Source organism: Epinephelus lanceolatus, chromosome 1, assembly GCF_041903045.1.
Source record: "Epinephelus lanceolatus isolate andai-2023 chromosome 1, ASM4190304v1, whole genome shotgun sequence".
NCBI lineage: Eukaryota > Metazoa > Chordata > Actinopteri > Perciformes > Serranidae > Epinephelus > Epinephelus lanceolatus.
Genome location: NC_135734.1, coordinates 48508138 through 48523633, shown reverse-complemented (window position 1 = coordinate 48523633; position 15496 = coordinate 48508138). Strand labels below are relative to the sequence as shown.

The following is a 15496-nucleotide window of genomic DNA, read 5'->3' as shown; positions in this document are numbered from 1 at the left end:
ATTAAAGGAGAAGAAATTATTATTGTTGCAAGTGGCCATTACGGGGAAGATTTATCCTGGCTAGCACTGCTTGAAAGGCAGGGTGTGCCCTGGACAGGTCTCCAGACTATCACAGGGCTGAGACATGGACACAGACAAACATTCACACTCACATTCACACCTACAGCAATTTAGAGTCACCAATTAACCTGCATGTCTTTGAACTGTGGGAGGAAGCTGGAGTACCTGGAGGAAACCCCTGTGACACATGGAGAACATGGAAACTCCACACACGGGCCTCAGCCTGCTGGCAGGTTCAAACCAGACCTTTCTTCAGTGGGAACCACTGCACCACTGTGTCACCCCCGGAAGATTTTCATACATTCAAAGATCATTTATTTAATGTGAACCATATAGCACAGGCAGTTAAACCAGCTTTAGCATCTGTCATCAGTCAATCAAAAATTGAATCAGAAAGAACAAGGGTTGTGTCATCTGCAAACATTAGTGTGGAAAGGATATTTGAGACATTAGATAAATCATTTATATAGATGAGGAATAATAATGGTCCAAGAATGGACTCCTGCGGGACTCCACAGGGTAATCTAGTTGTGTTGAAATAGAAACCCTTAACACAACCAGCCAGTTGCTGTTATATTTTAAACTATAACGGCGAACGGCCGGGTATCGAGCCAATGTTAAAGGATGGCTTTTTTGTGAGTGTCTTAAGTCACTGCCCAAGCGCCGGATTTCGACCTTGGAGTGAGACGGGGTTGGCTCTGCAGCAGATGAGAATGCCTTTCTGTGTTGGGTTTTGTTTTTGTTTGGTGTCTCAAAAGTCATGAACTGGCCAGAGGACAGGTGAACAGCAGAGAGGAGCATGAGGCCTATGAAAACTTAAAGATGGTTACTTCTTTTCATATATCTCTTAGTTACTCAGTCTCTGTTTCAAATGCGTTACATACTTATTTGGATTGATGTTGGAGTGCTACTTGGGTGGAGACAGATGGTATTTTGTGGCGGGGCATCATTGCACCTCGCCAGTAAAGGAGCTAAAATTAGTGCGTTCACCTGGGTGTTGTGTTTCCATCAATGCCAAGGTATTTGCTATCCATTACCATGTCATGCTACCTTGTCTGGTAGGGGGCTAAATAATGCTCCAAAGTTAGACTAAATCCTAGCAAGGGAAAAAGTGGTGTTGTATTTGAATATTTCTAAGTAGTGGGGTCCCTCAACAGTCTTGGAGTTGCATTAATTGGGTATGACTGGAGAACAGAGAGCTAACAGCCATATTCTCTATACACTTTCAGTTCTGCACACAATTTGACCAATATTTCAAGGTTAAATGAATAAATAAATAATAAATGTGCTTATGATTTGATCTTATAATATTTGGCAATAGTTTCCTTCATCAGTGTTTGAGTTCACTTTTCTTTAATCGTTAAATAGAAGGCTTTTTTTTCAGCCCTGGATGAGATGACCTCTGCTTTTCAAAATAAGATATGAGTATGTAAAATACACACAGAAATATGATTCACTGGATTTGATTTACAGGATGTATAAAACATGTTGTCTGTGTTGCCTATAGATTAAGAAATTTCAATAAATTGCGGGGAACAGGGGCGTAAATATAGACAGTGCGGGCATTGCGGTTGCACTGGGGCCCATGGGACGAGAGGGCCTGTGGAGAGAGCAGGCCCTCCAACATCGTGTTGGCCAGAGAACAGGCTCAGGAAAGGCCCTGATCACACAGAAAGCATTTCAACAGCTAGAAGCGGCTTTTGTGATTGTTTTTAATGAGAATGAAGCTTTTTGTGCGTTTTTTTGCATTGTGATGCGCCTCGCATTTCGGCGCTCTCTGCGCCTGGCATTTTTCCCAGAGCGCTCTGAACTCCTCGAGTAAAAAAAACAACACTTAGCACAGAATCATCTCTTTTTTCGGTCATCTTTTTCCCCATTGTTAAATCGGATGATTTGAGAGGCGGGCCTTCTGTGGTGGTCACGACAACAAGTTTAGAGTTGGTAAACAATGGAGGAGAAACTGGTGGTAGCGGTTGCTGGATACCCAGAGCTGTACGACCTGACGATAGACAGCAGGTTGTCAAACTGCCCCTGAGTCATCCTAAAATATGTCTGGAAACAGCCATCACGGAGGAGAAGCTCCTGGACCAACTGGTGGTACTCCCCATGATCATGATCATGTGCTCACTCAGATCTCTGTTTATCATGCTCAACAAACTATCTGCTGACAACCTCTGACCCTAAGCCAGAGCTACAGACAGCACCCTCTGCCTCAACATTTTAGGAACTAGAAATTGATTATTGTGAGATAAAAAACAGTAGATTGATTACACGAGAAGGGTCGCAGAAGTCCCAAAGGCTGGCCTGGGTATGTTCATGAAACAAGTTATTTCAGATTGAGGCAACTGAACCTGAACTGGAAATACAACATGTTCCCATGCACTAGGAGGCTTAAAAACATAAGCTTTTTACCCCTAATTTCTGACTAGCATTTCCCCCTTCCCTTTTTCTATGTTGAGAGCAGCCTGTGATTTTAAGGGACTTCTTCGTTGACACATTTAAAATTCATTGAATACAATACATGCTTCCCGGTGTGAGGGGACTTCACTTAAGCCCATGCTTTTTAAGAGCCTGTAGATCACCTCGTTCTCCTCTTCTCTGAAGCTGTAGACTGGGTAGCCCTGAGCGTGGAGTCTCTTAGCCAAGGTGCTGATCACAACCTTGGCGTAGCCTTTTCGTCTGTGCTCTGGCAGAGTGTGTAACACGCCCATTGCACAGGATGCAAAGGTGAGGATCCAGGACACAGGCTTTCCCTCTGCGTCCAGCACGCAGCAGGAGGGAAAGTTTGCGACCATGTTTCTGATCATCCTGACAGTCTGCTCGTTCCTCCCATACCTCCACATCTGATTCACCAAGTCGACGTGTGATTCATCCAGAGAGCTTAATGAGATCCCCGAGCTGATGCAGAACAGAGCAGATGGCTTTACAGAGCAGAATCCTGCTTTATTAATGAACTACTAAACCTAAGATAACGATTGTGGTCATACAGTAGACACTAAAGATATCACTGGTGTTACCTGTCTATAGAGGGAAGGTTGGATACATCTGGTATTGTCATGTGACTCACTGTCAGGCTGCTGCTGAACACGCCTTTTTCTCTTGCGACTGCTTTGAATATCTCCGCATGGCGGAGATTGATATCTTGGACAGAAGTTATGAAAGAAAAGCTTTTAATAAATGTGAGAAACTTAAGTCTCATTATTCAAGAAGTGAAAAGAACAAACGTTATTATTGCTCTTACCAACACAAAGGTACTGGGTCCAGTCAATAACAGAGGACTTCCTTAAAGTTTCCTCTAGAACAGCTTCATCTTTTGCAAAAACCACTGTAGTTTTAAAGAGATCACCCTTCTGTAAGAAATATGTGAAGATATATGTGTGTGTATATATACAGATACATACAGATATATGTCGTTATTTGCATTTATATAATACACATAGATGAGTAGTTACCTGTTCATATTTTGGTTTGCAGACAATGACATTGAACTCTGGCCATCTGTCCACTAAAACCCTCACAGGGTCTGATGTGACTCTGTTTCTGAGGACCAGACAGCCATAAGCCTTAAAGATGAAAGAAATCGTTCAACTGTAATCTAAAGAATATTTAATCAGGTATTAAAACAGTGAATGTGTTTACATGTTTGTTAGAAAGCAAACAAAAAATAATAACAGGCTAATATTAGTCCTCAAGGTGGGCTAAGCCCATTAAAATATAAATATAGTATTATAGTTGTGTGAGGGGACACACCTGTTGTGACTGAGGTAAATATCTTTTCAGATGGATCTCAGTCAGTTTCAGCTGCTCTCCGGTCAGTTCCATCAGGTGTCGTGTTGTCTGAGTGAATCTGAACGATGCTCCCACACCTTTTCTCTCCATATGTGCAAAAAGAAAAGGCCTATACGCAGTTCGTATCATCCTGTTGAAATTCATTTTGCAGCACTTTGATACCTTCCAGCTTTGAGCTCCAGGAGACTGTGGTCATCTGCTCTTTAGAGAAACGTGATCTGCTCTTCAAGAATCGTTTGCGCGACTTCATCTCTTTTTATGGTAAGGTATGTCTGATGCATATAGTAGACTAAAACAGATCCTCACGAAGACAGGGACAACTGTACATTGGCCAACTCTGTTCTGTCTGTTCATGGTGCATTCATACACCCCCGTAAACCTGTCAATCTCCACTCGAATGGCCTCAAAGGTTGATTAAAACAATGAAGTTTCCATTTTCATATGTTCCGTTGTTGAAATACATTATTATATGATAAAATTATAACAATAACCCATTGATATATAACAACACTGGGACTTTAAACTGTCAATGTGCTTTACAAGGAGTTGGGAGCCCTTATTTACATCAGCCTACTTAGACGGTGGGCCGAACGCGTTTTTCGTGTTGTTGATCGATCTCCATCGATAGAGTACACAGTTTTTTGTGTGTGATATTAAACAATTCTATAGAGTTTAGAGAATATCAACCAATGGCAGACGGCCTTAGGACCCGAAAATGTAAACAGGGAAAACTGACAGCTCCGTCTTTTTTTGACTTATTATTGTGTCCAAATGAACAATTTAATGTAAATATATGGTATATAATCACCATCATCATTAATATATGTATGTAACATGATTGTATAATCTTAGGATCTACACAAATCCCTTTGCAGGTGATAAAAATGGCCAGTGTTGTGATTTATTTTTCTATGTATGCCCCCGTTAAGTTTCTTTTATATTGCTGATAATAGCGACAGCCTACAGTCTCTGCATTGTGTTGTGATAATGATGGTGGACTAACGGCTAACAGTTAGTAACGTCAGTTGACTCCGACAAAGACACACAGACGCTCCGATGTCGATTCAATGATGACTGTTTATTGCTTACAAGCACTTCGGGGTCTGGGGGATACAAGCCCGGTCACAGTAAAACTATTTAATATAAATAAAATCATAATCAAAGGAAACTTACAATACTAATAAATGTTGTCAACATGACGAAGCTTAATAACCGTTAAATAACAAATTACATGGTCAACGGTCTAACCTTGACCAGGATCAAAGATCATATCTGTCAAGTTTTGGACTTGAAAATAAGGGAAATTTTCCGGCGCCCGCCGCGAGCCGTCCCACCACCCCAACCAAGCTCCAATATCCCTTACATTTTAAGACAGGTGTACAGGAAATCTAAAATAACCACTTGTCAACCACTTACTAACTACAATTAGGTGATCAGAATCTGATAGGCCTACCTTTGTTGACATTGAAATGCTGTGAACATTCCTACGTTATAATACAGGGTTATTATGTTATTATAATACGGGAGATTTACGGGAAAATACTAATACGGGAGGACGGCGGGAAAGAGGGGTAAAATACGGTAGTTTCCTGGCCAAAACGGGAGACCTGACAGCTATGTCAAAGACTTACTATATTACAAATTACATAAAAGACACTATTGATACAGATGAACCAGTACACATTGATAATCACTCTGAATGTCAATATAGTTATAATTAGTAATAAAGTCTCTCTCAGATCAGTTATACATTAATATTTACAGGTTTCCATTTAACAGTCACACACTCACGTGGGGGATACAAGCCCGGTCTGACTTGTTCCCCCGGTGATGGGCTTTATAGCTGCATCGTTACCTTGGATACTGTGTAGCCAAGTATTAAATTTGAAATATAAGATAACAGCATAAAAATATGAAAATAACACAAATATGTACACCTTACAACTACTAAATAAAGGTAAAATTACTGGCAAAATTATATTCTATATTACAAGATGTTGCTATTCGACATAGTGACCATTTAAAGCTCAACTGATGTATTTAATGTAACATGCAAGAGGCATATGTTACATCTGCTTCTCATATTGTTCTAATACTAAACAAAAGAGTAATTTTAATATATATGTATATATTTCTTAATAATAGACCCTAAAGTGACTAGTTTATAAGCTTCTAGAGTCTAATGAATGACCTAATAAACTACAATATACAACAAGTGATGAGTCTGAGTCGTTTTCTCCACTTGATTTGATTTTTTTTTAATGTCATCTCATTTGCATCAACCCAAACACATACTAAAGAAAGTCAAGTTGCAGCAATAGCTGTAGAAAAATATGAGTTAAAGGAAAATGTCTTTGTGTGCCAGCTAATGTTGGCTACCACCGAGAATGTTATATGCAATATGCCAACAGAAGAAACACTGAGAGAGCTCGCAAGAATAAAGAGAGGGCAATACAGCAGATTGGTTTGTACAACATTGTGGTTTTGACTTTGGACAGTACATTCAATTTCAATTTTCATATCATAAATATTCATATATCATACAATGGTGAAGTATTCAGATCCTTTTGTTCAGTAAAAGTACTAATACCATAGTCATCACATAGTTTGATAGTTAGTTTGCGTCTGATTTCCTGTCAACTCCATGGTCTCTCGAACCAGCAGGCGAGGATCAAGATGTCACACATGTGTCCAGACGATGTGTAACAGCCTTTCAGTCATTCATAAAGTCAGTGGCGAAGATGAAGACGGCCCGTCGATGTCGTCCATGACAGCAGGGCCCGAGCAGTGCAGTCAGGATACTCTGAGCGTTAGCTGGGTTACTCACAGCACAGTCCGTTTATTCCTCAGGTTCTCCTCATCGGAAACTATGAACTGCAGCCTCATTAGTAAGCTGAGTTAGCTGTACTGCGGCTAAAAGTCCGTTCACTTTGCTAGTGATGAATGCTAACAACACATCGGTGGCTAATGAGCTAATACACAACGTGAATAACTGTTCAAAACACTTCAACTAAGTTAACGTTAGAAACGTCTTCAGCTTCTCACGGAAGATATGCAGAATATGTCCAGGTGAATACTGTCGGTTAGATAGCATAAAGACACAGACTACATAGCCTACTGTTTACGGTTAACTCCGGTGTTTCGGATTTACTCGCGACCCTGTTATATTTTTTCTGAACAAGTTTCCGTTTGTTGGCAGTCTCAATTCGATCATATTTTTATGAAAACTAAACTTATGTTTGATAAACTAATCAGGCAAATGCTATGGCATACTATACCACAAACCAATCAACAACAACTTCCAGCGTCACCTGACTTGAAGTGTGCCAATGATATTCGCCCAAATAGGAAGTAAACACGGCTCAGAGGAGTTGACCGGTGTTTCGGATTTACTTGCGACCCTGTTAACTGGCGACCTTCAGCAGAATGCGTCTGTGGTTGTCGTAGTGACAACAGCTGTTTTCAACCAGGAAGAGAACACGTAGCTGTCCTGGCGAATGCCTCTGTCTTCAATGTTTCATTACAGTGTCAAAACAGAACATACCTGAGTCGACTGTGGACTCTTGTTGGAGGAACCCAGTCACGGACCGACACTCAGTCGCGGTTTGAATCACACTTGTTATGACGGAATGTTGAAAACAGGAAGAGGCCAAGTTGCATTTCCTGTAGGAATCTAACTCCTATCTCGAATACATTTTCTAAATAGGCCTACACAGTTTCATCTCTGGTGCCTGCCTAAAGAAACATGTGCCATATTAAAGAACCGTTCAGCCCTGTGAAATGTAAAAAAGAATATTTTCACGGGATTCGAACCCGTTTCTTTATGAGAAAACAAATTACAGGCGCACGGTAAACAAGGTGTGCCACTATGACGACATCATTTCATAGACAGATACAATAAAAATCCAACAACATACAGCCAGTTGTGTCTTCAAATTGGGAGGCAGCCAACTTGTGACCACACTGTCCATGCACTGAGGAACATTTTACAAACTCACTGCTTTCCAATACAAAAACCAGCGGTTTAAACCCACTTAATTCATAAACCTAACGTTTATTGTTGTGCTACAGGTCGATAAAGCCAATATTCATATACTCACGTGGAAATACTTTATTTTAAATTAAGCAATAAAGCAGCAGCTGTATAATAGCTATGTCTCTAAGATTAATTATCTATTTATGTTGTAGCTTTAAGGCGATCAGAAGCGTACAAATATTACAAACATATACATATATGTATGTATGTATATATATATATATATATATATATATATATGTATATACACACACACACACATATATATATATATATATATATATATATATATATATATATACATATATATGTGGGTGCACTGCAGCGTTATCATCCTGAATAAAATTAACTTGACTAACTTGAACTGTGTTCTTGACTGACTTGTGAGCAGTGGAGGGACCTTAATGTTATGCAGTTTTGGTGTGCAATACTTAAACAAATTTTGAGGTATTTGCAAACAATGTATTTATAGGGGGTGCACTTTTGGTTACATTACACTGAAACATTGAAGCAACACAGTACCAATGGTGGAATAAAACTTACTTGGCTAAATTATTTATACTTATTGAATATATTTCAAAACATGCAAGTTTAAAATCCTAATTGAGGATATATTGTGTGAGTGTAAACAGGGCAAAAAATGAATACTATGTTACGTATAGGCAACACAAAACCGCAGAGGGTTGAGTGCACAGACGTTGTGGTCACAATTTGATCCGACCACCTTTGTATGTGACTCAGCTGACTGTGTACCCCATTACAGTACAATACCTCAGTGTTGGACTTTGTAAAGAGGTGGTCTTAGTATAGTGGTTAATGTGTTGGTCGTTTGTATCTTTTTCCCTTCGCGGAGTGAGTTCGAATCTCCGCCAAGATGTGTTTTAATATGTTGAGCTTAAAAAACAGGCTGAATGTAACGCATGTAGATTCAATCACACTCCAATGGAGTGGAAATGCTACTTGCTTTCTTCCTGTTGTCAGCAAATCACATCCTTACAACACGCGAGTGGGTAACGTTAATCGTACATCACTCTATAACGCTTTGCAGGAGTTAATGGACTTTCATATCACATAGCCTCCTACAGCCTAGTGTTTGTAATATTTGTACGCTTCTGATCGCCTTAAAGCTACAACATAAATAGATAATTAATCTTAGAGACATAGCTATTATACAGCTGCTGCTTTATTGCTTAATTTAAAATAAAGTATTTCCACGTGAGTATATGAATATTGGCTTTATCGACCTGTAGCACAACAATAAACGTTAGGTTTATGAATTAAGTGGGTTTAAACCGCTGGTTTTTGTATTGGAAAGCAGTGAGTTTGTAAAATGTTCCTCAGTGCATGGACAGTGAGGTCACAAGTTGATCTGGCTGCCTCCCAATTTGAAGACACAGCTGGCTGTATGTTGTTGGATTTTTATTGTATCTGTCTATGAAATGATGTCGTCATAGTGGCACACCTTGTTTACCGTGCGCCTGTAATTTGTTTTCTCATAAAGAAACGGGTTCGAATCCCGTGAAAATATTCTTTTTTACATTTCACAGGGCTGAACGGTTCTTTAATATGGCACATGTTTCTTTAGGCAGGCACCAGAGACGAAACTGTGTAGGCCTATTTAGAAAATGTATTCGAGATAGGAGTTAGATTCCTACAGGAAATGCAACTTGGCCTCTTCCTGTTTTCAACATTCCGTCATAACAAGTGTGATTCAAACCGCGACTGAGTGTCGGTCCGTGACTGGGTTCCTCCAACAAGAGTCCACAGTCGACTCAGGTATGTTCTGTTTTGACACTGTAATGAAACATTGAAGACAGAGGCATTCGCCAGGACAGCTACGTGTTCTCTTCCTGGTTGAAAACAGCTGTTGTCACTACGACAACCACAGACGCATTCTGCTGAAGGTCGCCAGTTAACAGGGTCGCAAGTAAATCCGAAACACCGGTCAACTCCTCTGAGCCGTGTTTACTTCCTATTTGGGCGAATATCATTGGCACACTTCAAGTCAGGTGACGCTGGAAGTTGTTGTTGATTGGTTTGTGGTATAGTACGCCATAGCAGTTGCCTGATTAGTTTATCAAACATAAGTTTAGTTTTCATAAATTCAAATAAACACAAGAAGTTTGTGCTCTAATTAAAAAAAAAAAAAAGGGATCAGCGCTCAGTGAATAATCCTCCTAAGCCCTACGATAAGCTATTATGGCAAGGCTTAACTATACAGACCCGTGAGCAGTGATAACTAACATGTCTTTGGGGTCATCGGGTGGGAACCTCCTTTCACCGGTGTTTCGTCTAGTTAGTCTCACGACACCTCCAGGAGGCTAGACAGTGATCTCTGGCGTCCCAGAGACACTCCCCTAATGCCAGGTCTCACTGCTCCCCACACTAACCGAACAACCTCCTTTACCTTACCTATACTACCACAGAGGAGGTAGACCCAGGGAAGGAAGCCTTGTTAGGCTATCACACTCCCCCGCCGGGTTAGGCTGTACAGTCTACCTCCCCAGGACGAGCCCTCACAACAATGACACCTCCAGGAGGCTGGACAGTGATCTCAGCCCAAACAGCACTGCCAACTTAATATGATCGAATTGAGACTGCCAACAAACGGAAACTTGTTCAGAAAAAATATATTAAGTTAATGTTAAAAAAGCAGCTACTCTATCGCTGAGGAGCGATCATTTCAAAAACAAAAGCAGATAGCGACCTTTGGCCCACCGCCTAACTCGTTCATTGGCCTACAAGGGTCGTCCTGATAAACTTTGCATTGCAAAGATGATTATACAACAGTTAGCTCCGACCGAGTAATTTGATTGGACGAGAGGCATTCCGTGAGTGCTGATATAGAGTATAACATCACTAGGACTTGTAACAGTAAAATCACTCCGCTCCAGTGGCGTGCACAGACTTTTTGAAGGGCAGGGACAAAAAGAAAAAAAAGGGCACATACAGCGTGTTCTTGCCACTGAAGAGGGCACTAAGTTCCGTGTGTTTTCAAGGGCACTTTAGGCATGTTTATATGTTATACAAATGGCACATTATATAGCCTTAAAACAGACTAACTAGACAGACTACTCAAGTTAGTTTGTAGTTAGGATCAGCATCCACGAGAACTGTGGTCCTCCCCCAGAACATTTTCAATTAAGCAGATGCCATTTCCTGTATTCTAGTGCATTTTAACACCATATTAGCACCAGATAATCCAGATATAGTTCTGGCTCAATATAGATCAAAAAAGGGCCCAACATAAAAGTCATTGCAACAGTAATGTTTCACAGTATTTCTTGGTCCTAATAGTCTTCTGGAGTTTAGTGTGTTTTGCCAACCAGGAGGGCACTTTAGTGTGTGTTTTGGCTCCAAAGAGGGCACTTTAGCGCGCGTTTTGGCTCCCAAGAGGGCACTTTAGCGCGCGTTTTGGCTCCCAAGAGGGCACTTTAGCGTGTGTTTTGGCTCCAAAGAGTGCACTTTAGCGCGTGTTTTGGCTCCAAAGAGGGCACTTTAGTGTGCATTTTGGCTCCCAGGAGGGCACTTTAGCGTGTGTTTTGGCTCCAAAGAGGGCACTTCAGTGTGCGTTTTGGCTCCCAAGAGGGCACTTTAGCGCGTGGTTTGGCTCCAAAGAGGGCACTTCAGTGTGCGTTTTGGCTCCCAAGAGGGCACTTTAGCGAGCATTTTGGCTCCCAAGAGGGCACTTTAGCAAACATTTTGGCTCCCAATAGGGCACTTTAGCGAGCGTTTTGGCTCCCAGTAGGGCACTTTAGCGAACATTTTGGCTCCCAGGAGGGCACTTTAGTGAGCGTTTTGGCTCCCAGGAGGGCACTTTAGCGAGCGTTTTGGCTCCCAAGAGGGCACTTTAGTGTGTGTTTTGGCTCCAAAGAGGGCACTTTAGCGAGCGTTTTGGATCCCAAGAGGGCACTTTAGCATGCATTTTGGCTCCCAAGAGGGCACTTTAGCGTGCGTTTTGGCTCCCAGGAGGGCACTTTAGCATGCATTTTGGCTCCCAAGAGGGTACTTTAGCATGCATTTTGGCTCCCAAGAGGGCACTTTAGCAAGCGTTTTGGCTCCCAGGAGAGCACTTTAGCATGCATTTTGGCTCCCAAGAGGGCACTTTAGCATGCATTTTGGCTCCCAAGAGGACACTTTAGTGTGTGTTTTGGCTCCAAAGAGGGCACTTTAGTGAGCGTTTTGGCTCCCAGGAGGGCACTTTAGTGAGCATTTTGGCTCCCAAGAGGGCACTTTAGTGTGTGTTTTGGCTCCAAAGAGGGCACTTTAGCGAACATTTTGGCTCCCAGGAGGGCACTTTAGTGTGTGTTTTAGCTCCAAAGAGGGCACTTTAGCGAGCATTTTGGCTCCCAGGAGGGCACTTTAGCGAGCGTTTTGGCTCCCAAGAGGGCACTTTAGCACGCGTTTTGGCTCCCAGGAGGACACTTTAGCGAACGTTTTGGCTCCAAAGAGGGCACTGTAGTGTGCGTTTTGGCTCCCAGGAGGGCACTTTAGCGAACATTTTGGCTCCCAAGAGGGCACTTTAATGTGTGTTTTGGCTCCAAAGAGGGCACTTTAGCAAGCGTTTTGGCTCCCAGGAGGGCACTTTAGCGAACATTTTGGCTCCCAAGAGGGCACTTTAGTGTGTGTTTTGGCTCCAAAGAGGGCACTTTAGTGAGCGTTTTGGCTCCCAGGAGGGCACTTTAGCGAACATTTTGGCTCCCAAGAGGGCACTTTAGTGTGTGTTTTGGCTCCAAAGAGGGCACTTTAGCGAGCGTTTTGGCTCCCAGGAGGGCACTTTAGCGAACATTTTGGCTCCCAAGAGGGCACTTTAGCATGCGTTTTGGCTCCCAAGAGGGCACTTTAGCGAACATTTTGGCTCCCAAGAGGGCACTTTAGTGTGTGTTTTGGCTCCAAAGAGGGCACTTTAGCGAGCGTTTTGGCTCCCAGGAGGGCACTTTAGCGAACATTTTGGCTCCCAAGAGGGCACTTTAGCATGCGTTTTGGCTCCCAAGAGGGCACTTTAGCGAACATTTTGGCTCCCAAGAGGGCACTTTAGCGTGTGTTTTGGCTCCAAAGAGGGCACTTTAGCGAGCGTTTTGGCTCCCAGGAGGGCACTTTAGCGAGTGTTTTGGCTCCCAGGAGGGCGTTTCATCAGCCGAACTGGACGAAGTTACACAGTTGCAGATCAATGTAAATACAAAGTAGCTTGTGAGTTCCTGGCGTGTGTGCTGCGTTGCCTGGCAACAGACTGGGGGAACTGTTTTTTTTTTTCACGGAGCTACATAACATACTTAAATAATTTATTTCATCACCTTTTGTTAACATTTCCTTACTCAGCATTGTTGTTTAAGCTGTTGTTGACCTGTTGTATAAAAGCAATATCACACTTGAGGTCGTGATGTTGTACTGTATATCGTCACGGCTGTAATTGTCTTCTATGACCGAATCACAGCTGTGACTATATACAGTACAACATCACTCCCTCTCGTGTGATATTGCTTAAACATATTCCCACAAATAACATTTTAGTTAAATAAGTAGTGGTTTTCAGAAAAGGACGAAGGGGCGGAAAGAAGCCTGGACACTTCACTGCAAATCTTCAGCTATGATCAGATGGTCTTATGTTCACTTGTAGTAAAGATTTCTATTTTTCTCACTTCCTTTCCTCACCTTTCCTCAGCACTGATTGGTTCCTTTGATTCTTTGTTCACTCATTAACCTGACTGAGTTCCCCTGTTCACCTCGATCTAATCGCTGAACACCATTTCACTCATCCTTTCCCATTGTCACATGGGGGCAGCCGTGTTGGTGAGCAGTTTCTTTCTCTTTGGTTCATCCTGTGTATGATTAGTTTAACTGAGCATTATTTGACTTTATTAAGATGGACATTTGTTTATTTTGACTGAAGTTCTAATTTTGTATTTCTTTCTTTTGGATTCAAGCTTTGTCGACTTACATAAAGAGCAAGCCAGTGTGCAGAAGTGTTTATGTTGCTTGCATCAGGTCAGTTAAGGTCTAGTTGCAGACCTATTTGTATCTTTGGCACAAAGAAAGAAACAAAAACCAAATCATACCTCCTGCCTTGGATTGTCTCTGGGGAGGGTGTGAGCTTTTATCGAGATCATGATTGGACTCATAAGGCTCCCCCAGTGGAATGGGTTTGTCAGAAGCTCAAGGTTCTACATTTGATGGATCAACCTGCTGGCATCTCTGCACTAGTATAACTGTCTCTGAAACTGGAATAAGGCATTAGTTTAAAAAAGAAAAAAGAAAAACTGACTACACACAGAATTTCTTTTGTTAGACATACTAGGTAAATGGGGTGCTATTTCATTTGTTTCATTTTTTTTTACCAATGATTTTATAACAGGTTTTTATCTTCCACTTTTGTTTTCATTATACAAATGATTATGATTTCATCATTTGAACAGCACCCTCAAACCATGTCATGGTAATCCTAATTTTCTTTGTTAATATATAACTTTAATTTTACCAAAACATCTGATTTATGTTACATCACTCTCCCCCTTATGAGCTGGGTTGTAACATAAATGTACCCTATCATTTCGGCAGGGCTTCATAAACAAAAACAATTATTTACCGTCCCTGCTATATGACAACTGATCTCGCCCTCTGCTCGGAGGGTAAGGAGCTCCCAGACCTCATTGTTTTCCCAGTTTGTGGACATTTTCAGCGGCTGTTCTTCTTTGAGTTAGCTGCTAACAGCTATGGATTACTTTTTAAGTCTCCCGCAGTGGGTCACTTGTACCACATCATCACACCCATGCTGTCCATGATCCAGTCCTGCTGGCTGTGCTTTTTATAGAGACATCATTTTGGCACCTCCATTCCTGGCTCAGAGGCGAGACTCCTCTGCCCCCCCATTCCGCGATCGGACCTTTATGTACAGTACGGCGAGTCAGCATAACAGTGCAACCTTGAACAGGCAGTGTAAAAGGGGCTACTGACTCAGAACGCTATGGGTTCACTGTCAGCTGTGGATAACTGTCCATAGTTTGTCTTACCTGTTTCTTTCCTCTTCAGACTGCCACTTTAAGGCTTGAATCAGGGGTCGATGTCTGTGCTGAGAACACTGGCCATATTTGTGTCAGACACCTCCTTTCAAGTTCCCCCAACAACTCAAATTGACCGATGACAACAGAGAAGACATGACAGACACAGAGGGTTACAAAGAAGATGGACACATGGAGCCTGAAGCGGCTGATGTGATACATTCAGGCCTGAAAGATCTCATTCAGCAAATTCAGGACTTTAAGAGTGAGCTAAAAATAGAGTTCATCACAGTTAAAGAGGAAATTGGAAAACAAATGAAGGTAGAGCTCGATGACTTTAAGACCGATATTTACCAAAACTTCAGACACAACGACAGAGCTAGCATCACAAACCATGAGAATGGAAGGAACCAAACAGAGAACAGCCAAGATAGAAAGCTGGAACATAGAGGTAGAAGATGCACTCCTTTAATCACTGGAACAACAGAGAATATTGCAGGACATGCTGACAGACCAAGAAGGAAGAAACAGACAGAATAACATCTGTTGATGATCTGTTTGATGTTCTGGCTGATCGGTGTATGTAAAGCATGAGCAGCCTTTTTTTTTAAATTGT

The 15496-nt window shown here is 41.8% G+C and overlaps 1 protein-coding gene across 1 annotated transcript; it reads right to left on the bottom strand.

Moving 5' to 3' along the window:
• Positions 1–68: 68 nt before the first annotated feature.
• On the bottom strand, positions 69–4030 carry LOC117256690 (glycine N-acyltransferase-like). The gene is made up of 5 exons (XM_033626260.2): positions 3811–4030; positions 3513–3623; positions 3302–3410; positions 3078–3201; positions 69–2958 (listed from the first exon to the last, which is right to left on the bottom strand). The coding sequence occupies exons 1-5, from the start codon at positions 3991–3993 to the stop codon at positions 2559–2561; spliced, it is 927 nt and encodes a 308-aa protein (XP_033482151.2). The 5' UTR covers positions 3994–4030; the 3' UTR covers positions 69–2558.
• Positions 4031–15496: the final 11466 nt, after the last annotated feature.

Bases quoted from the DNA above. Each gene is read 5' to 3' on its own strand.
- LOC117256690 (XM_033626260.2), bottom strand. From the start codon at position 3,993: ATGAATTTCAACAGGATGATACGAACTGCGTATAGGCCTTTTCTTTTT. The intron at 3,624-3,810 runs GTGTGTCCCCTC...TTCATCTTTAAG, and splicing joins ATTTACCTCAGTCACAACAG to GCTTATGGCTGTCTGGTCCT. The intron at 3,411-3,512 runs GTAACTACTCAT...TATTTCTTACAG, and splicing joins GCAAACCAAAATATGAACAG to AAGGGTGATCTCTTTAAAAC.